General features: G+C 42.5%; 1 protein-coding gene across 1 annotated transcript in view; it reads left to right on the top strand.

The window, feature by feature from the left end:
• LOC308302668 (calcium-activated potassium channel subunit alpha-1a-like) overlaps positions 1–23,893 on the top strand; it is a gene marked incomplete at both ends in the record, with an annotated part of 159,590 nt that overhangs the window by 120,427 nt on the left and 15,270 nt on the right. The window contains 7 exons of the mRNA XM_080746953.1: positions 231–307; positions 3,544–3,717; positions 6,329–6,361; positions 13,621–13,714; positions 21,932–22,055; positions 22,489–22,713; positions 23,336–23,528. Of these exons, the coding sequence (XP_080603079.1) occupies positions 231–307; positions 3,544–3,717; positions 6,329–6,361; positions 13,621–13,714; positions 21,932–22,055; positions 22,489–22,713; positions 23,336–23,528 (920 nt within the window). The remainder of the gene's footprint in view (positions 1–230; positions 308–3,543; positions 3,718–6,328; positions 6,362–13,620; positions 13,715–21,931; positions 22,056–22,488; positions 22,714–23,335; positions 23,529–23,893) is intronic.

The raw sequence follows: 23,893 nt of genomic DNA, 5'->3' as shown, positions 1-23,893 counted from the left end.
AACCACTTGAACCGTCAATACTTAATAAACTTGACATTTCACTCTGTAATTAGTCTGCTCTTTTCCCCCACTACACTTAACCTCTTTGCCAAAAATAGCTGCTGCGAGGCGTTGTGAGCTTGTCGATCTGCTATGGACCCCCTGTTGAAGACCCCTGCTCTATAAGAATATCACTTTACTGCACATTCAAATACAGATTTGGCTTACATGTTGCTCATTTATTTTCAAAGGGCATTATTTTACTGTAAGGCCTGCCACGATGACATTACAGACCCAAAAAGGATAAAGAAATGTGGATGCAAGAAATGTAAGTGCTACAGATTTACTGTACTACCAGAAACATGATGTCTTTCCGAAAGGGCTGTTAGTCTTTATAACATATTGATGTTAAACATAATCATGTCTTTTTACTTGGATGCCGAACAGTCATCGACTGAAGAAAGCATTAGCATAGCAAGCAGGGTGACATTGTCTTTACGTGACCTACTTAACCACCTGTCCAAACCACTTAGTTCCTGCATTAATAATTCACCTTATGAAACCTTGTCGTAACCTGTGCACCAAGAGCGAAGTCATTGGATTTCGCTGTACATGACCACAAACAGGGTCATTGCATGTTTTAACATGTAAGTAAATGTCCCTTCCTGATTGGAATTCTACGCTATTATAGAGAAAATGTATCCAGCCCTGAAACCTATAATCTTTTCAATGTGAGCATAGCGTACACTGAGAGTGTACGGGTTCGCTACGGTACAGGTGGTGTGGGTTTTAGTAATAACAATAGTAAAAATGTGCCCCCAACTTGGAACATTTAAATGTAGGCTATACCATATTTGTGTTTGCATCATTGGTGAACACATCTAACTGTATTATTGTTGATTGCTTGTAATAATGCTACAGTAGGATCGTTTTCTAACATTTCTCCTGCTTTTGGATGTAAACTGAACTGTTGTACACTAACATGCATTAGAGAGAGACTTGGATGTATCCGGCATGTACCTGATCTACCCTACTGAATGCACTTTAAAACTATATGTCTTTCTTTTCAAAATACTCCCCCAGGGGTCCAAATGGACCCTTACAAGGTCTGTAACTAGACCCAGAATGGTCCATTTGCACCCCCTGGTGGGTCCCTGACCAGATGTGGAGAAAGGGTACACTAGAAATGGTTGCCATTTGTGTTGAGAACTGCTTAACCCTAACATTTCATGTATTTCTTTCCTGCTGCTTGGAACTACACACATATGTTTTCTTAAACTCTTTCTCTATAGTGATTTATTGTGAGTAACATGGATTCATTTTACGCCAAAACTCAGCTTGCTACTGTACACCCCTTGATACAAAGCCAGCGTGTTTGACTGTATTGTACATGTGTTGCATGAACGACGACTGACGCTGCCTGTCACAGTACTGTATGTGCACGCTGCTCTGGGATGAAGGCAAATATTCACTCTACACTGACTAGGGCTGTCACGATCATGACATTATTTATACTCGACGATTAGCTGCTGTTGTGCAAATGATTGCGATTAACGGTTGAAATTGTGTGTTTCGCAATGAACATGGGAACATAAATCAAAATAACATTTTTTTCTCTTTCTAGAAAAGTAGTTTGAAATGTGTAGTGGTGTCAAAGTCATACATTTCCAACAAAAAGAAAGAATACTCAAGTGAAGCACAGATATTAAAATTGACTTAAGTACACTACTCAAGCAAATGGACTTAATTACTGACCACCACGGTCCACTGGTCTTAAATAAGGTATCGCATCTTCACTTAGCTTTAACACTGTTACACATCAGCGCTTGGATATGTTATACTGCAGCTGACCACCAGGTGTCCTCCCAGTCTTGCAGTGAATACAGTACAGTTTAGAACAGAACATTACTGTGAAAGAGGATGAGAAATTGGCATTTGTATTTATATATATTATATATTTTCTAAAGTTGGCATGGTCTAAATGGTCTAAATCTAAGTGTTGTCTTTAAAAGTATAATTTTAAGTTGTCCACAACAAATTGCTTTGTATCCCGATGTATCTGTTTTCTATTATCTTGGGAATTCACAACAGAGTTATTCCATATGATTGAACAATGCCAATTGCCAACTGATCCAATGATATTATAACCTCCAGTACATGTTAAGTTCTAATCTGAGTTAGTTTTTTATAGTTTTATGTGAGCCACTGTGATATTTATTTCCATTGTTAGAAGCCCCTGTCATGTTGTGCAGCTCCAATTCTTAGACCCAAGGAGAAAGCATTTTAAAAATGTGTATCTCGGCCAACCTGTGATGTCATATATGAAATATAAGATGTATGACACCCAATTTGGACACGATTTCATACCGATCAGACCACCATTGACAACTGTTAAAATATTTCCAAAAATATAGTGGAGGCACTTCTGTGGCCTACTGGAGGTGTGCGCAAGACATTTGGCACTGATCGGTCCAGGGGCAGGGCTGCACGATATGGACCAAATTTCATATCTCAATATTTATGCCAAATATTTCGATATCGATACGATATACCATATTAACGTACACATTTCATATTCAATATTTTAAGTGTTGCAACAGTGAAAACTAAACCTTATTCAAAAAACTGATAATAATAAGTCAATATCAGTCACGCTTGATTTTAAGTGCTATTGGGTTCCCATGTTATTTTGATATTCTAAGTGTGGCAAAAGGCAACGATATAGCCGATATGGGCAACGATATGGACGATATATTGCCCAGGGCGATATATGCAATATCGTTGCCTTTCGCGATACTGATATTGCGCATGGTCATATCTCGATAACGATACGATAACCATATATTGTGCAGCCCTATCCAGCGGTTTGCAATAGTAGCTCCAGACATACAGACAGACAGACAGACAGACAGACAGACAGACAGACAGACAGACAGACGACCCACTTATAGACAGATAAGACTACTGTAAAAATATTGTTGTGTAAAGAGTGGTGATGGCAAATGCACAAGCGATGGCCCTGCAGCGCGTTGTGTGGAATGGACACAGTACAGAACTCCAAGGCATGTGAACAGAGGCCAGTGGAATAAGGTCCCCGCAGAAGGCTGCTTCTGATTCTGCTAAGGGAATTCATGTCCTTGAATGCCTCACGCTTCCTATAGTCACTCATGTCACATTTTTCCCTCCCAACTAACGTGGCCCTCTGACCTAATGATATTTCCATCACCGCTCCCACAAAATGAAGCCAGCAGAAGCTCTTCCTGTGCCGATAACGCCGTACGCTGAATGTGCATGCTTTTTTTCCTCTTCTTCCAATTCCATGTGAATGAATTCATGTGACCTAAATCTGATTTCACTGTGCACTCAAAGACAGTGAAAAGTTACACTCTTTCCCCCATATATCAAAGAAGTACCCCTCCTTTGTCCCCTATTTTTTGCCTGCACCCCCCTCCTCTTCCCCTCCCTTTCCCCTACCCTCCCCTCCCCTCCTCTACCAGGTGCACCTCGAGCCTTTGCCATTAACCTGCTTTTCCCTCTCCTCTCATATGAACCCATGGACTGTAGCCAAGAAGTCCACCTACAAGAGAATGAAGCTGGCATGTTGTTTTGATTGCGGCCGTTCGGAGCGTGACTGCTCTTGCATGCCGGTTAATGTGCATTGTAAAGTGGACACCCCTCAACGCGGCATTCCACTCTCTCCCGTCTCTGTTAATGATTGCTCGGCCACATTACGTGCCTGTAAGTTGTCAACCGTTGACATATGCTGTTCCTTGTTTTGTCGTATGTGTGTACAACAGTGGGCCTGATTTATTACACTCTGTCGTACGGTGGCATCGTGTGCGCCGAAAATAGCCAGTCTACAGCTCTGTTGTAGATTGTCTATTTTTGCCCCACGGCACCGTCATATGATGGAGCATAAATTAGGCGGTGTTTCTTCAGATCATGTGCTGTCTGGGTGTACTGTAGCAGCAGTAGTGTTGTTGTCATGGGTCTCGGTGTGGCTTTAGTTGGGTGTTTTAGCTGTGTCGTTATAGCTGGCACTGTCAGTGTTTGCGGGTGACTGCTGAAGGGTGTTGTGAAGCATGCTCTAATATTCATGTCTGCTGCTGTCGTGTCATAGTATGCACACTCAAATCAACCTAACCACATAACTTTTTAAGCGGTTAATCATTGAATAATAATAATAATTATAGTTATTATTATTAAATAATGAAGCAGGTTCAGTTTGTTGTGTCTAGCAGAGCCCAGAAATGTAACTCAGTATCATGTAAACATTCCGCTTTAAAGCCAGGGGCATGCATTATTAGAGACATTAAATAGTATCGAAGTATCTAATAGTCAGGGCATTCTTGTTTTTTTCAAAGTGCTTCTTGCAATTAGCTACAATACATTGTTGGCTGTCATATATTTTTAGCGTACATGCCTCTTGACCAGAAACAATCCAAGATAACTCAGCCGTAGAATACAGTTTCAGAGCTATAAATCTTGGCCTGGAACACGTCCTCCAGGGTTATTAAGCTACAGGGATGGCCTGGCTATAGCCATGGCTAGAGGAAAGAGCTCCGCCGTGGCTGTCGACACAGAGTGCGACACGCAGAGAGCAAGGCCTTATGTGGCCTGACGTGGAAGTTATGTTTGCATTTTCATTTTTTTCGGAGTGCTACCGGTTGTCATGAAACTCGGCCTGACAGTTCCTAACCACCAGGCAGTAGCACCCCCCCACCCCCCCTGCCCCCTTATCTTCATCTTTGGTTGCGGGACAGATGCTAGCCTGTTAGTCCTGCGACTCTGCTCACACCCACCAATCACAGGCGACAGATGCCAGGACCGTCAAGGTCCCCCTGTTTGAACGTGGCTGTCGCTGCCCTGCCTTAAAGGGCCACTTCACCCATTTTCAACCTACAAGATCTCCGTATAATTGGTCCTCCCTAATGCTCATTATAAGACGGCACCATTTCTGTCTACTCATTCTGTCTCTCAGAGGTGGGCTGTCGACAGCCCAAAGTTTCACATTTTCAACATTTTTATTTCTATTTTTAAGAACAATGGTTTCTATTTCAGCATAGCTGACTTTCCAGTGAGAGAAAGAACGGCTATAGTTTCCATTAGTTTGGAATCAGGCACACATAGACTTCAAAGGGGGCTTGAGCCCCTGCCCTTTTACCTGTCTGTAAAAAGTGCCCTTTCCAGACCATGAATGGAGTTTTTACTATGGTGAAAGAAATGCGAATGCCCCTCTTTCCATGCCATACCCGAAGGCAGCATTCAAGAGAATTGCCTTGTCCAAACTCTCCTGAACTTGAATGCAGCATCTTATTTTGAAAGAATTGCCCTATCTATCTGTGTAGAAATCAAGCATCGAAAATAGCCGACCTTCAAGCTCACAACGTGTCGCAGCGCGACGCGTTGTGAGCTTGGAGTTCTGTTATTTTCGATATTTTCACCAAAAGGCCCTTTTAGAAATTTCAGCCCTGCCTCTCTAACATTCTCTGCACGTCCATGTGGAATCCCCATTGATGATGTCACTGGTAGGCACTCTGCAGGCCTCTGAACTGTCCACAGCCCACCGATGATAAGACACAGTTCACTAGTTTTGTGCAACAGTCTTGTATGATGAAGCAGGGCTTTGCATGGGTACGTACACTTGTGAAACTTGGAGATAGGAGGTTTCTGCCCGACAGTGACGATATTGTAGTGATTATGTTGCGAAGAAAATGTTGAGATAATAGTCATTTTGGTTAGAACTGACTGAAAATAACTTTTTACTTCAAGTTTAAAATGATAGGCTACTAAATATTTTTGTGTCCAAGTGGCCATATAAATTCCAAGTCAACTATTATCAAATTATCTCGCGGCACCCCTGGACTGCCGCCACGGCACCCCAGGGTGTCACCCACTTTGAAAATCCCTGCTCTAGAGACCGTTGTCGACTAAACGTGGCCTAAGTACTAGGCTACAAATCAAGCATTAGAATATCTCAAGCACTAGCCTAGAGGATGTACTGTAGGGTTAGGGTTTTTCTCAGCTTTGAGACACGAAGACACACGGTTTATTTCATCACACAACAGAGAGTACATACATAAATTAAGGTCTGCTTTGTTGTTGTGTTGGATTCATCAAGTGGATGTATCTACATTTTACCAGTTAACATCATATATATATTTTTTTTTTAACTGACTCTTTTGGTTTTTGTTTCCCATCGCTTTGTCTATGGTTTTCATTTCAAGTGCCTTGAATAGGAGTCTTATAACCATTCCAACCTTCTGTTCTCCAGTTTGTCATTTATAATTTTGCAACCTGTTCCTGCCTGTAACCTCTCATTTATGTTTGCCTTTTGTTTTCCTCTCAGCTAAAAATAGCTATAACGGATATATCAAATCAAGTAAGTTTTGATTTCCAATTTCTTTTGTCATTTGTTTGTTTCTAACTCTTTCCACCTGTAATTCTGCCTCTCATCCATTTGACACTGTTTTTCACATATTTTCACGTTTGCCTCCTCATGGCTCTGTTAATTTAACAATCCCTCCTCCTGACATTGCACATTACATACGTTTGTTGATTATAATTTATACAGTATACAAAGCATCATACAGTAAGATCCATTTAATTCAGAGATTGTGCAAAGGTAACAAGATGGACCTTTATGGGTCTGTAACTCAATAGTGTTAATTTAACTCAGAGTGTGTACAAATGAAACCACCATGGAGCCATTTGGTTCCATTTGTACACACTCTTGAGTTAAATTAACACTAAGGATTTTGACCAGCAAAGAGATGCTTGAGTTATTATTCACAAGACACTGGGTGTCATTTTTTTAGTTCGGCAGTAGATGGTGCTACTGCTCCAGTGTGACTCTGGAGTTTTAATCTAGGGTTGGATATTTGTGGAAAACACATCACTAAACACAGCAGAATCACAAGTGCTAGAGAGTCGGTACAAAAAAATATATATAAATAAATGTATAGGGAGTTGGATTGTTTACTATAAATTCATGTGTTGATGAAGATCTTTTCTCATTTAAGCTTGACATTATCGTTCTGCAGTGTCTCGCTCCAAAAATAGCCGATCTACTGTACAAGGCTGTGATGCCTTGTGAGCTTGTAGATCTGCTACTTCATGCCCCGTACAACATAGAATAAATGATCCGTAAGGCAGCAAAAGCGAGAACATTGAGGGCCATCATCAACAAGAACATCAGGCTACATCTCTGTATTGCTATCAAAATATACAGTGTCAAAGTAAATGTACCAAAGTAAAGTAGGCTTTCACTTGTAGATCGGCAAGCTATTTTCCAGTTGTAAAAAGTAATTAAGTGGACATTTGATAATAATCTACCGTAAAGTAACTAGTAACTAAAGCTGTCACATGATTGTTGTGCAGTAAAAAGTACAACCTCTCAGACGTAGCGGAGTAGAAGTAGCCTATAAAGTAGAAAGAAAAATGGAAATACTCAAGTAAAAGTAGCTCAAAATTGCACTTGAGTACAAGTACTTGAGTAAATGCACTCGGTTACTTCCCACCACTGCTCACATGGGGCTGAGCCACAGACGTGGTGTGTGTGTTTGACATGGGCCAGATGAATAGTGGAGGTTTGGAGGAGCAGGGATCATAATCTGCCAGACAGCTGACTGTTGGAATAATCATCTCTATATTCCAGTTTTAGCTCCCAGGCAGTTGTTGGAAGAGCAAAGACATTTCTCTATTTATTTTGTCAGCCCTTTTTCCCCCAGTCTTAGCTTTGTTAGATACACGGCACTAGGTTTGTTTCTGACACAACGCCAATAAGCTACAACCATACTGTCGTTTGATTTAGTATAGCTGTAGGCTTGTCACGATACTGGATTTCTAACTTTGATACGATATGTTGAACATTTTCGATACTCGATACCATTTTCGATACCACGCAACCACAGCGATTTTAGTGCAAAAAAACTTTTATTTAAAGAAAAATACAGAACTTCTTGAGGTAGATGGTAGTGCACTTTTTAACTCATTTGCTGCTATGGCCGAGGAGCCCGAAAAAATCCTGATGTACGGCCCTGCCATACACGAGCAACCCGAGAATTTCCCGTTTTTGAAAAGAAAAAAAAAATGTTAAATGGCAGCAAATGAGTTAAAGTCCTGCCTTTGATGTTTTCACATTCTAATTTCAAATATGCCTTTAAAATAACTAGGAATAAGCCAAAGTAGGAAGGATACACATAAAAGTATTGTTGGTGTAAACCAACGAGAGAGGTAAAAACTGAGTATTGATATTATCGATACTATGGAAAAGTCTTGTTGAAAATCGATACTTTTCGATAAATCGATATTTTTGACAACACTAGTATACTGTACATCGAAACACTTTTAACCATTTCAGTCGTCACAGGTCATAATTTTCACACAAAAAATTATTTAAATCTACAGGCTCACAACGCATCGCCACATATTCTGAGCTTGTAGATCAGCAATTCTTATGCTTACACAAAACACACCTGATACATAAAACACTTACACTGAGTGGTGAGTGTGTGGTTTAGGGATGGGACGATATGAAAATTTCATATCACGATTATTGTGACCAAAGAAATCGTGATTTACAATATTATCGCCATAATCAAAATCCATCATACTGGGGCGGAACATTTGCCAAAAAATAGCAGATCTACAAGCTCACAACGAGCTGCACCGCAACGCGTTGTGAGCTTGTAGATCGGCTATTTTTTGGCAAAGACATTTGATAGAGAGTGAAAAAAAAAAAAAAACAAGTACCGGTATGTATATTATAAGTACCTTTTACCAATTATAGAGGGTTTAAGTGGTACCGGATATGCAGCTCGGCAAATAAAAGGTGAATTGATCCCTGTGCTTAAGGGCGATATCACGATATATTAAATCTCCACGATACGATTATTGTGAGTGTTTTTCATCACGATAAACGATAATATCTCGTATCGTCCCATCCCTAGTGTGGTTGCCACTTTAGTTTGTGGAACGATTTCTAAAACATAGTGTTGCTTAAGATTTAACATAGAATTAACGAAGTGTTCTTTAACGGTGGACCCATACCGGTCAATCTTTCCACTCAAGTTTATTAAAAAACGCTCGGGGTTTAACTGTGCAGTGCTGAAATGAATGGCAGTACGTTGGTGGCTGTTAACGTTCCCATTGTCATCTCCCCCAGTCTTACGGCGGGACACCTGAAAGCATGCTTATTAATTCATGTTTATTATGAATATCCAAGTAAACGTCAACTCTTAACATTTCATTGGAGCGGTATGCCAAGTGGTTAAGTGGTGTTTAATAAAAATGAGGTTATTTAATTATTCAGCTGTTAGCATTATTGTGCCAGAAAGAATTAGCCCCACCCCTCCAACCCAAAGGGGGGGAAAAAAGCATAATGTTCGGAATAACAATAAGTGACACGAGTTGTTTTATTAACATTATCAGGTCTTATTTAAATACAGTAAAAGTACTCTCCTGATGATGACTTAATTAGTGAGACATCCACTGTAAAGTGTGTGCAGTACAGCAGTGGTTCTTAAAGTAGGGTCCGGGGACAACCAGAGGTCCTTGAGAGGGTTCCAAGGGGGTCCCCAACTAAATGGTTGATAGTTAGGAACCAAATGGAACCTTACGGGTCTGTAACTCTGAGTAAAGGGCCATTCACAGTGAGCACTATAACCATAAAAGTATCGTTTTAAAAATCGTCAAGTGAGTGACAGACTAAAATAATTCATAATAATACAATGGTGAACGATACAGTTATCTTGCCCGGTGGGAATGGCGCTTAATGCAGGTTATATGGCCTAATGTTATGTCAAATTGGGGGGGTCCTTGAAATGAATAAAAAACGTTTGAGAACCCACTGCAGTGCAGTCATTGACGACTTCATTCCATCCCTATCTGGCAGTAAAGGACGACCCCCTAGTCAAAAGGCCGACTTACCAAAACCAGTCCCACAAACTGAACCACAACTCGGCAAACGAGATCTATAGAGCGCCGCCCCGCGCTGGCGGAGGAGACGCGTCTCTCTCCGTCCCGCTGGTGAACAACCGCAAGGGGAGCCTGCTGTCCTCCGGCGGGGGCGGCGGCGAGCCCCCCGCGCCGCCGCTCCGACGCAGCCTCATGGGCTCCAGGGAGCTCGGCCAGGTGGCCAGGGCGGCATCGGTGGCGGCCAAGGCCAGGGCGGAGGAGGCCTCGCGACTCCAGCGGGCGCGCAGTCTGCCAGTGAAGTACAGATACCACCCCAGTCACGGCAGTAACGCCACACTCGATCACAGGCACCGTAAGAAGACAGCCCCAAACCCCACCAACCCACCAACCCCCCAACCCCCGCCGCCATCTCTGCTGTGTGCGACAGGCCCCTGAGCTCGACGCCCACAACAGCCAGCATGTGTTGTGTGAAGCTGGAGTTGGTTGCATGTGTAGCATTCCTTACTAATGACCCCAGTGTGTGCAGCTGTCAGCTGTGAGACATTAAATATTGAACAGGGCCGCCTAGCAGGATGTGAAAAGACCAGTGTACTGGTGCATCCCTCTCCACTGGAAGACCCCCCTCCCCTCAGCCCCCCACCCCCTCCCTCCCTCCCTCCCTCCCTCATCAGCCGGTGTGGCGGCGCAGACAACCAGACATGCTTGCAGTCCTGAAAGAGTGCAGTAGTTCATCTCCAGAGAGGACCCCGCCGCCATCTTTGTGGACGTGATTAATTTTAATGGAAAAATCTCCTCTGGTTTCTTTGTAGTGGAAGGGGTCCCGTTTTAAAACCCACGTCGGTTTGGCGTCATTTTGAAACCAACTCGGGGTGGGGCACAGGCTTATTTGCCTTGGTGCATGACATGTAACAAAACAAAACAAAACCATGCAACATCCTGAGTTGAAAGATGGTGTTTGTTGGTGCTGGGGTAAAGTAGACTACCTGTCCAGTAGGCTGGACAAGAACTACAGCCCAAAGTGTCTGACAGTGATTCTCAACCTTTTTAATTTCAAGGACCTCGGTTTGATGCGATTTAGGCCACGGACCCCCATTTGATGCAGTTTGTGTCTGTGGGACTCCAATATACACTGTGATATCCATTCCATTGTATTCTTTTTTTGTATCTCTTAGAGTGTGCAAATGGAACCGAATGGAACCGTAAGGGTTTTCCACTTGCACATTCGCTGAGTTACAGACTGGTACGGGTCCATTTGGTTCCTAACTACCAATCATTTAGCTGGAACCCCTTCAAGGACCCCTGGGGGTCGCCGGACCCTACGTTGAGAACTGACCAGAAGTACAGGTCTACAGGAAGTTACGGTAGCCTGGACAACATGTACTGTAGCACTGTACTTCCTGTACTTATGGTTAGACACCTTAAGCAGTAGTGTTTTTTCCCAGGCTCTCGTCATCAAATGTTGATCAAAAACAAAAGTTATTTTGATAACATTTTCCCTGTAATCTCTCCTATGCTCACATAAAAACAGCATGGGATTGTGGACAAAATCTTATCCAACGATATAAATATTCTATGTTTTGTGTCTGAGAGGCTCTTTAAATGTAAAAGGTTGAAAACCATAGGTCTATACAAGCACATCAGTGGGTAGTGTTGGGAAAGTTGGGCGGGGAGGGTGAACTTTGTCGCTGTGCTAGCGACTCCTACTGGCTGCCAGTGCCAGGGCTTTGGATGTAAGGAGGAAGAGTAGGACGGAATCACTATGTCCTACTCCGGGGGGCTGCTCACTGGCAGGTGAATAGCAGGGGCGACACAGACATTGCCATAGAGATAAACCAGTGGTTCTCAACCTGTAGGTCGGGACCCCCAGAGGGTTCCCCAGATTATTTTGTGGGGTCCCCAGATGATTAACTTAATGTGCAACGTTGTTTTCTCACTCAACAGTAAAGAAACCAACATAAAGTTTAAGTGTATAGAGGGTATGCACATGTCTAGTGACAATTTAAGGACTTTTTAATACCTCTAAAATGACAAATTAAACATTGGTCAAATTGTCAAATATTAGAGGCAGCAATTGTAAAAATAGCCAATCTACATGCTCACAACGCCTCGTGTTGTGAGGCGTTGTAAGCATGTAAATCGGCTATTTTCACAATAGAACCATGTTATACAAAATGTAATGCCTGAACTCTTAGTGCTCGGGTGGGGGTGTCCCAGTTAAAATATGATGATTTTGGGGGTCACGGCCTGAAAAGGTTGAGAACCACTGGCATAAGCAAACTGGGAGAAAAAAAAAAGAAAAACAGGATGGTGTTAAAACAATGACAATTAGCGTAGGGATTGTCTTAGTTGCAGTTTTTTGTTGTTGGTTTTATGTCATCGTCGCTTCTCACGGATGATAATGGTTGTGAAAATATTTGCCTGATAATTCTCACTCAAGGGCAAAACTTGTAAATCATTTCCAATGAAGACCTTAGCGCGGTTTGGTGTAGCGGCACAGACAAGTGTCCAAGGGGCATCTCAGCTGTGCATAAATCAAACTGGCACCAGGACCAACCTAATTACATGAGCCAAGGGCATCGCTCCCAAGATGAGGAAGGACCAGCAATCCAGCACGCATTCAGAATATTGGCACAAAGAGAGCTAATTTATGATGTTGTGGGTTTTTTATATTTGTGGTTTATTATCTTAATTAAATGGGCATGTGATTCATTAGCATAGTCAGCAGATATGAAATGTGTGATTGTAATGATGCAAGTGGTACTAATAATAAGACGTTGAAATATTGAAAGCAATACAATCAAGGCTATTCTAATATATTTATCGTCACTGTCGTGCAGAAACCTTGTATCTCCAAGTTTCAAGTTTGTATGTTTTTTCACCAAGTAAAGCCCTGCTTCATCATACAAGGCTGTCGCACAAAAGTAGTGAAAACAGCCGATCTACAAGCACACACCACCTTGCGGTGCGAGGTGTTGTGTGCTTGTAGATCTGCTATTTTAACTAGTTTAGTTTCATTTTAGTTTCATTTTTAAATGATAAATACAAAACAAACGGTCTTGGACAAGGTTTACACCCGACAACGACGATATGACTTTGTGGTGCTGCAGAATCTGAAAACCATAAAGCCGTTCTTTCTTGTTACTGTACATCAGTGGTTCTCAAAGTAGGGTCCAGAGACCCTCAGGGCTCCTTCAGGGTGTCCAAATGGACCCGTACAGGTCTGTAACTCTGATTGGTATTATATGGCGATACTTGAAATGAAAAGATTTGAGGATCGCAATCATGTTTACTTGGATTGAAGCTAGCAGGTAGAAAGTGGGAAAACGTGAGCCCCAAGTAATTGGAGCTTGGCAGTTTGTACTCGGCATGATGGTTGATGATGGCACCGCAGCATGTTTGCATCCTCATACACACTGTGCTAATGCATCTAGCTGTCATCACACAGCCATTACAATGTTTCCCGAGCCTAATCGATTTCAGTCAGTTTTTGTATACAGTACAACCCAACCTTCACTGTCTGTCCATACTCTGTCCGTCATTTCAATATTCCGTCTCCTCCTTGGTTTGGGTCTTGCTGCCCTCTTTAACTGTGTGCTGTTTGCGTGTTGTTTGTTTTGTACTCACAGTTGTTGTTGTTTTTTTTTTCCTTGTCAAGACTTTTTGACAAGGGTGTTTTAATTTGGATGATTCTCTCACTCATACACGTTTGCCTGCACTTTGCAGTCGAAGAGGAGCCGCAATCGGCGCTGTCGCCCAAAAAGAAGCAGCGGAACGGAGGCATGAGAAGCTCTCCAAATTCTTCGCCCAAAATGATGAGGTGAGGACACAAAGCAATTGTATAGTATTAGTATGCAACAAGTGCTTTTTGTACATTGCCATTGTCATGTTTCTTAACTTAGCCAGAGATGATTTTGTCCTAGTTCCAAACTGCCAAAGACGATATGCTCGTAATATTGGGTTTTTTGCATTGTTCACAAGTTAGCGATCAGCCCCATCTGGTGTACAAAAATGGGAATCACAGCAAAAACTGAACCAGTAAAATGATGTAATCGAAAAAACGCATCTCCATCCGCTCCATGTTTATTTTTTTCACATAATCCTCCATTTCTCCCATTTTGTGTCACGCTCTTTGTCAAGCTAAAACAGTGCATTCTTCAATGGCCGATAACCATGGATTGGCAATGGCCAAATGATTCACTTTTTTTTTTTTTTTTTTTTTTTTGGGAAGCAGAGAAAGCGTGTCCATGATCGGTAGGGGGATCGATTGAAAACTAGAAAGATGCAATTGGAAATTGCAAGTGTGGTTGCCTTGACGCGAGTCGCACAAGTCAATGGGGAAAATGTATTCACTTATAAATTAATGGCCATATATGGAGATCTCTGTGTCAGTCCTTGTCCGTTTATGACCATACAGTATGGAGATCCCTGATGTCATCAGTATTAAGGCCATATCTTGGAATGCCCATATATGGACATACTGTGTCATTCTCATGTGGTCTATGATGTCAGTCATCTCCATGTACTCCCAAGTACTATAGTCTGGTTGCCCACTAAATAGGAAAATATTCTGTGACTACTTGAACAGTGGTTAGTAGTAGTTTGGTTAAATACACTTGAAAGAGCATAGGCGAACATCCTACGACCATTCGGCAAAAACGAATGTATGTTCGGCAAACATTCTGGCGATAATAGCCAATCTACAAGCTTATGCGTGCCTGTAGATTGGCTATTTTCACCTTTTGACGTACAACAAGGGTTTTTAAGTGGTTAAACACTATTCTCTGCTAGTCCACTTAATGACACTGTGTCTTTGTGGTGGGCCGGGGGTTGTATCAGGTTGTTTCAAAAGGGTGCTGTAACTGTATGGTTTCAAGTGTCACCCTCTCAGTACAGCAGTGTATCTCTTAAGCAGCCTTGGCACTAATGACTGCACCAGCCAATCAGAGAGCCCCAGAAGGATAGATAGCCCAAGGCTGTTCATCTATTGTAGAGATCTCTGAGTTCTTTTTTCCCCTTCTTCTTTCCAGCACATAAGGGTCATAGATGATATGGTACCATCGCGATCAAAAGTGAATTCAAATGCTACCTTGCTTTTATCTTGTCTTGTGGAATTACACAGGCGGTTATTGATTTTGACTGGAGGTAGCGCTCTACTGTATAGTCAACGTGGGAGCATTACAACAAACTATTGCAATAATTGGCGATGTCTGTCATTAAGTGCGTTTGTAAAGGGGAAGCCGGAACACAGTGAAGCCATATATGACAGGGGTCTTCAACGTTTTCAGGCCAAAGGACCCCATATTTGAGAGAGAGATGAAGCCTTTTTCATAGTTTCATTGTTTGACAGCACAATCATCAGTGTATTTTGGATTGATGTAAATCTGTGTTTTCAGATATTTAACCACTTAACCGTCAATACTTAATAAACTTGACCTTTCACTCTGTACTCTGTACTGCTCTTTATCCCCCTCTACTCTTGCTGCGAGGCGTTGTGAGCTTGTAGATCTGCTATTTTTGGCCACAGTGCTCAGAATATTGAAACTAGGGTTCAAGTGGTTAATGTAAAAAAGGAGAAAAAAAAGGTTTCTATGACACAAAGATTTGGAGGACCCCCTGTAGTAACTCTGAGGGCCTAGAGGTCCCGGACCCCCTGTTGAAGACCCATGATATATGGTATTACGGTTTACAGAGTAATGGAGATGCTAGTTGTAATCGCTGGTAAACTGATTATGAAAAGTTGCGAGGCATTGTGAGCATGTAGATCTGCTATTTTCACGTTAATAGAACCGTGTTATACAAAATGCCTCAACTATTTGTGCTCATCATGGTGGAGGGTCCCCAGTTAAAATATGATTATTTTGGTGGGTCGTGGCCTGAAAAGGTTAAGAACCACTGGGTTGGACCATATACAGTATAAATTATACTGTATGTACGTATACGGTTTGGCATGTTAAGCCAGACCATTGATTTTGCTTGACATAGTAATCCTACACACAACATATCACTTGTGTGACTAGTCTATTTCTTGTCAATGTTACATTATCGTCGTTGTTTATTTTATGCATCTGCTAGATTGCAGATTGATTTCTAAAGTCTAGCTGAAAATAATCCCTGGGCAGAACATTGATTTATGAAATAAATTCAAACATCCATCACTTATTAACCATGCAGTGATGTTTAGCCAACATTCGTTGGTTCGTAATTTCAGTAACGTTTTAATGACTTTGGAGAACATGTAGACACCAAATCTGAAATAAAGCCATTGGTGGTGAACGGTCGAAGGTATGTTTGTTTATGTATGATATTTGCCCGAAGCTGTGAATAGACAATGACATGTATTGATGGTTGCATGGTTGCGTGGCTCTTGAGCTCTTGAACCAAGCATGCCTATTATGGGGGGGAACATTCGCCAAAAACAGCAGATCTACAAGCTTACAATGTGTCGCGACGAGATTTGGGGCCCTATTTTCGTCCATGCCTTACCCCTTATCCCTAAACCTCTTTGCCTTTTTTTTTTTTACTATTTTGAAAAATATTTTAAAATAGTTCAACTAGCCGAACTACATCAGCACGTTGTGAGCTTGTAGATCGTCTACTTTAAGTATTTAAAATGTTTTTCAAAATGGTAAAAAAATGGTTACAGGTAGGTTTACTGTAAGTGCTTAAAGGACCACTTCACCTCTGGGACTACCAGATCTTATTTTATTGTTGTTTGGGACACGATCAACACAATCCTGAGTTATCTTTTGTGTTCAATCTGTGTTTTTAGATATTTTAGTATTTCAGCATGCTACAAAGCATCATATGATGCATTTTGCATCATGCACCAGATGATGCTATCTCATACTAAAATGCATCATGATGCTTTGTAGCATGCTGAAATTCTAAAATATCTAAAAACACAGATTGAACACAAAAAATAACTCAGGATTGTGTTGATCGTGTCCCAAACAACAATAAAATAAGATCTGGTAGTCCCAGAGGTGAAGTGGTCCTTTAAAGGAATAGTTCACTCCCAAAATGACTTTTTTTCTATCGATTACTCACCCCATGGAGACTTAAGTTCAATAAAAAAAAATCTGTTTTTGTCACATTAGGGTTGGGGTAAGACAATAATTTGATTATTTATAATAAATTCTGGATGGAGAGACACAAATGCATTTGTGTCATAACATACAGTAACATATCCTACACTGCATACTACACATCATTTAATACTACAGCTTGCAAATAAACTTCAACTCTGAACTAAAGGAAATTATCTTCGCACAGGGAAAGGTTGTTTTTCTTCGCGCATACAGTAATTTGCCGTCTTTCCTTTGATCTCCGGCTTCTGATTTTGTCCGGGAGCCATTCGCCTTTTGTTTGATTCGGTTCAGACTGATGTCAAAGTTGAATTGCTTGAGGTGATTTGCTGACCCATGGGTAACAAAAATGAGGCTGTTTCATGTCATAGCCTTCAGCAAAAACATCAACCCATCAACCCCCGATCCATCTATTTGCTATGCTAATATACTGTATTATACAGGTGGATGTGTGATTTCATATAGTGAGGGTTGCAGGGTGCATCGCCTACACTATGGAGAGGGATTTGTTAGGGTAGCCTAAGGGATACTTTATTTCTACAAGCAGAGGGGGAACAAACATCTGGGTGTATACTATATCAAATGTGTTTTCACAGGACCTGGGGCCTCAAGGCCTTTGTAAATAAGTAATGATCAACAGATTGGCTGTGGGTTTTTGAAAAGCAAGCCTTTGTCAGTTTGCATGATGGGGGAGAATTTTCAAAGGCTTCGCCTGCTCTCACTGCCTGCTGGAGTGGAGTGGGACAGCGTGTTAAGCCTCCTCGACTAGTACAGGAGTGCTGGCTAGAAAAGGAGAGGAAGAGAGGGAGGGAGAGAGAAGGGCGAGGGAGACAAAGGCGTCAATTGGGTATGGCAAGCTATGGCAGCTGCCATACCTTGGCTACAGGGGGAAATAATAAAATGTACTTTTCATTGTGCCTGTTGCTAAGGTATGGCATGACTGGTGTCCGCGAGCCTGACAAAGACCCTTTCATGGGTCGAAACGTTGCCAAATAAAATCCCCCTGGGAGCTTCAGACGATGTGCTGGCCTTCTTCTATCTCTATGTACGTATTTTTGCTCAGCACCGGAAAGTTTTTTGTAAGATGTGCGTGCTCATTTGACTTCTAAGTCTTAGGCGCGCGCCCTCGCGCGCGTGCAAGACACCAGTCATGTTGCCATACCTTAGCTTTTTCTGAACTGACGCCACTGGAGAGAGAGAGGGGGGGGGGGGGGGGGGGGAGAGAGGGAGAGAGAGAGAATATCAATAATTTGCTACAAAGGACACTTTGTTGTATATGTTGCAGTCACGAGTCTTTGAATCTTTTGCAGTATGAGATTTTCATTAGTTTCCTAATTATTTAGCTTGTCAAGAAATACACTCAAATCCTGTGATATTTGTACGCTGTAAAATCCTCAGTGCTAAACGTCACACTGCCAGTGTTACATTAACCCCTGAAGATTTTACAGTGTAGATACCGCTGTCTTACTGTAGGAGCATTCAGCCGTGGAACCAGAGCCACCTCTCTGCTTATACAGATGTAACGGGCGCAGTAACAAGTGCCATCTTGCACTTTGTCGCTGAAATTAACACCGTTTCCATAGGCTCCTTGATGGGTCACAAGACGCCCGGCCTAATTGTGGCCAGTCACATCGCATTTGCTCACGTCCGTCCGCACACCGTGGTGACACACGCGTCATGTCAGCTACGACGGCGCGGAGAGGCAGCCGGCAGTGCCGGGGAGTGACAGGCCGTCATGGCTGACAGTTTGTGAGAGATAGCGATCTTGGCAGAGAGCTCTGCCTCGCCAGTCATGTCCGCAAGGACAGAGTGAAGTGACAGGGGCTCCACTGAGTGAGCGGTAAAACATTCCACTCTTAATGAAATATTAAGCTGAGGTGTAAAGCCACTAAATGCCTTATCTCTTATCGGCACCTGCTAATAGTCACAGCACGTATTTCAAGCTCAAAATCTGTTATTGTTTTTCTTTTGGGGGGGGGGGGGGTGGGAGTAGACTGTGACAACATACTTTACAGTATAGTATCAATTAAGCTTCATTGGAGGCCTGGAAAGTCTGTAAAAATCATTATATTTGTTTTTTAGGGTTATGAAATCACGTGAAAATGCAAACCTAGAAAATGTGTTAATCTGTAAACATACTGTGATTCATAAGACATCTTTAGTCTAGTTCAATGATTCTGTAAAGCAAATATGGGGAATGTTGCATCATGTTATTTACAACACACTCATGTTCATAGATTTTGTCCACTTTTTACATAAACATTATATTATTTTGTATTATAAATATATTACTACTGCTACACTGTATACTGCAATCTAACAACATTTTAGAACTTTCATCTGCTGTACAGAGAGAGCTCCACTCACAGTGGATGTCGATGTCATTTCAAATTAGAATTTTCTTGACACGATTGGAGGCTAAGAAATGGAACGCATTAAGGGAGACATTTACCTTATCAGACTACTTTCATTTCTGAAAGGACATCCTGGTCTTGCCTGGGGGTATAAGCCCAAAGGCTTACTATTTGGCGTCAGCCTGTTGGGGCCTTAGGGATGCTAGTTTCAGTTGACACTTTCATGCATACTTAACATGTTACTTAAGGTGTCATTCTTCTAAAATACCCACATGGATTAAAGGAATGCTCTTCTCTTATGGAGAAAAGATATGAACTATTTAAAAGTCTTGGGACAGAGACAGTTGGGCTGCGTTCGATGTTTCAGGAGGCATTATCCTCAAATCAGCAACACACAAATCGGCGTCGATTTAGTGCAACGGGAGTGTTGGTATAGAAGGTAGAGTGTGTTTGTAGGCACAGATACAGCTAGCTTATGCATATGCCTATATGTCTTTTAACTTATGTATAGAAAAGAAAATACAATGTGCATTAGCAATTTTGAAATAGGCTACTGTAGCACCTTTCAGTGGCGTCAGTTCAGAAAAAGCTAAGGTATGGCTACATGACCGGTGTCTTGCACGCGCGCCTTCATGCGCGTGCAAGACACCGGTCATGTTGCCATACCTTAGCAACAGGCATGATACATTTATTTTAAGAAGTACATTCTACTTCTCCCCCCGTTTCTACGGTTTCGTGGGCTGGATAGGGCAGCCTGGAATGGTTGTTCAAGTGCAGCTAAACTTGGCATGTTAGTAAACGTGCCACAATTAACAATAATGAATTGCACCTGTGCAGCTGACCTGCGGAACCTGGGAATATAACATTTTGTCAAGATTGGGAGAATACAAGTGTGGAGAATATAATATAATTACCTTGTTAAAGTGACCATTTTGTTAGATTTTGCATTTGTAGTTATTTTACTGTAATTTAACAACATAATAACCAGAACAGATAGACTAAGATACATTCATGGATTTATATTTAAATACATTTATTTTCCCCCCTGGACCCAGGGTATGGCAGCTACATACCCCTGCCATACCCAATTGATGCCCCTGGCACCTTTCATGTCTGCCATTAGCTTACCTGAGGTTGGAATAATGGCATCTGTTTTCATACTATCCTATCTCCCCCACAGAAACATGCACAGTGAAACCGCAGCTTCTCTTGCTTGGGAGACCACTTTGGTTCTTGTCCGGTCGGTGTAAGATAGAATTAAACTCAGCGGCCTACAACGGCGTGCGGTGAAATTAGTTTTGTGTGGCTATGACGCTTCTCTAAAACATTAATGTGCCTCCGGTTCGTGAAAGCAAATATGATTGGGCAAATTGTTTCAATATTTAAAGTGTGGACTGTTAAAGCTTTTACCGCGCAGCGCAACACGTCAAAAGCTGTATGAGGCGAGGGGGGGGGGGCGTAATTGCTTCTCCGTGCTCACGCCACTCAAGGCAGTGTGTTGCTGCCATCTCCGTCCGCCTGGCTGCCACCGCTGATGTCAGTCTACTTGATGACAAGGCAGTTCTGTTGGCGTTTCCGCAGATGGCCTCTGACAGGAATAGGCACCGACATAGAGAGAGAAGGAAATAAAGCCAACTTCTGGTGATTTATTTGAAGGCCCCACAAACGTTCTAATGTTCTATTGATGAGTGCAGTTTGAGGATGAAAATGAGGTTTTGTTTAGTTAGTTTTCCATCGGACCCTGCGTTGTGTGAACATGAATAAGCCTGTGTGTGTGTGTGTGTGTGTGTGTGTGTGTGTGTGTGTGTGTGTGTGTGTGTGTGTGTGTGTGTTGCTGTAGAGAAGAATTTCACCCAGGCGTCCCTATTTGGGCATGTCGTTATAGGTGAAAAAATATAATTTATATTATGTTCTATTGTGAAAATAGCCAATCTATGCTCGATCTGCTATTTTCACAATACCTGCCTCTAATATTTGACAATTTGACCAATGTTAGATTTTTCATTTTAGAGGTTTTAAAAAGTGCTTTGATTGTCACTTTAGAAATGTGCATATACCCTCTATCGTCTATATACTTAAGCTGTATGTTGGTTTGTTTAATGTTGAGTGAGAAAACCATGTTACACATTAAGGTAATCATCTGGGGACCCCCAAAAAATAATTTGGGGTCCCGAGTCCCGACCCACAGGTTGAGAACCATTGCAGTATGTGACCATATCGTGCATAGTCGTCATATTATAATGAATTAATATCCATGTTGAAGGTGAACTGTGTGCGTGAAATGCTTTATTTCAGCCCCGACACATAACCAGTCCTCAGTGTTTCCGCAAGCGTTTCAGGCCACCTATAAACGATGGTTTATCACGTAATAATCTCACTGCAGCATTCACATGCCGAGCTGCGGTTAATTTAGTCAAAACTTTATAGGACCTCATTCAATGTGTGTGTGTGTGTGTGTGTGTGTGTGTGTGTGTGTGTGTGTGTGTGTGTGTGTGTGTGTGTGTGTGTGTGTGTGTGTGTGTGTGTGTGTGTGTGTGTGTGTGTGTGTGTGTGTGTGTGTGTGTGTGTGCCCCCCTCTCCCTTTTGTTTGATTAGGCATGACCCCTTACTCATCCCTGGTGGCGAGCAGATGGACAGCATGGACATGAATGTAAAGAAATACGACTCCACTGGGATGTTTCACTGGTGCCCGTCCAAAGACATCGAGAAGGTCATATTGGTGGGTACAGTACTCTCCCTCCGCTGGTCCGCACACACGTCATTTGTCCCCGACACTCCTCTCTCTCTCTCTCCCCGGTGACAGATGTGTCATGTCACAAAGCACCAGCAGAGGTTGACAGGGCACTTAAACACTTCGTAATGAGGTGTTTGACATGTCATTTGCAATAACGGGGGCCCTGTACATAGAACATTTCTTACACTAATACATATGCCACTTTGCAAATTACTTTCACAGCCTATTACAGTCATATGTTGTGTGCTATTTTCCATCGGACGCTGACTTTGTGAACGCTAGCCCGGCTGAATGGTGGAGCGAACGTTCAAACATCCACCAGGAAGAATCATAAAACCAATTTATGCTGAATATTTCCTGTCAAATAGGAGAAATTAATATTTCCTCCTCCTCCTCCTGTATGTCCTCTTCCACTCAGACTCGGAGCGAGGCGGCCATGACTGTCCTGAGTGGCCACGTGGTCGTCTGCATATTTGGCGACGTGAAATCGGCGTTGGTCGGTCTCCGGAATCTCGTGATGCCTCTGAGGGCGAGCAACTTTCACTACCACGAACTGAAGCCCATTGTGTTCGTGGGGTCCCTGGAGTACTTGAAGAGAGAGTGGGAGACCCTTCACAACTTCCCAAAGATCTCCATCCTGCCTGTGAGTACAACGGAGTCACTTGTTACTCGTAATGGCACACCTTTATGTTCACCTCCACACGCACAACCATAGTTCAGGAGACACTTAACCCATTTAGGCCTAGAATTAATTAATGCTTTAACTATTGAAAAATAGCAGATCTACAAGCTCACAGCGTGTCACCGAGTGCTGCGCTGCAAGCTAGTAGATCTGCTATTTCTGAAAAATTGGCAAGTCTTTGAATATATCTTTTTTAAAAGCAAACATTTGTAACTCAAATATTTGCTTCTTGGGGGGGGGGGGGGGTCCCTGGTACAACATATTTTGTGATCGGGGGTCCGCGGCCAAATACATGTAATTTTGGGCATCCTTGACATAAAAAGTTTGAGAACCACTGATTTAGAAGAAGGATTTAGAAGACATTAATAGAATCGGGTCAAAAATATTCAAAGACTTGGGCAAATGTTCACGATAAAAAAAGGCAGATCTACAAGCTCGCATCGCGGAGCTCGGTGCCACGCTGTGATCTTGTATATCTGATGTTTTTCGATAGTTAAAATCAGTACAGGTCATTTCTCTGTACATACCGGTGGGAGTATGAAAGTTTGTCGGCATCTCTTCTCCCCCCACCTCCTCTCTAAAGGGCACGCCGCTGAGTCGCGCCGATCTGAGGGCTGTCAACATCAACCTCTGCGACATGTGTGTCATCCTGTCCGCCAATCAGAACAATATTGACGACGCGTCACTGCAGGACAAGGAATGCATCTTGGCGTCGCTCAACATCAAGTCCATGCAGTTTGACGACAGCATCGGGGTCTTGCAGGCCAACTCCCAAGGTAAGGAGTGCCCTATCATAGTTCACTGCACTGCCTGGAAGGGACAGGGCCCTGGCAGAGAGAATATCCCTCACTGCGCGGCTGACCTGGTGTCATTGTCTTTGACAGTAAACCCTTGTGACTATTCCTCAGGTTACTGTAACAACCGCTTTCCTCACAGAACCTAATTGGTGGCAACGAAACGCAGCCAGTGTCACACTGGGCACCGAATGATGGCCTCTGTTTTGTAGGATAACACTTATGGCGCTCATTTGGAAAGAATAACAAAAATAAGGAATAAGGCGTGAGTAATTTATGAGCGTTGCTACGATGAATATTGATGCGTCTCTCTACCGCCAAACAGCGAGGACATGCGTGTGGATGCG

Source organism: Nannobrachium achirus (genome assembly GCF_963921795.1).
Source record: "Nannobrachium achirus genome assembly, chromosome: 18".
In the NCBI taxonomy this organism is placed as follows: domain Eukaryota; kingdom Metazoa; phylum Chordata; class Actinopteri; order Myctophiformes; family Myctophidae; genus Nannobrachium; species Nannobrachium achirus.
Note: the sequence above shows the minus strand (reverse complement) of the source record. Positions and strands in the feature narration are given on the sequence as shown.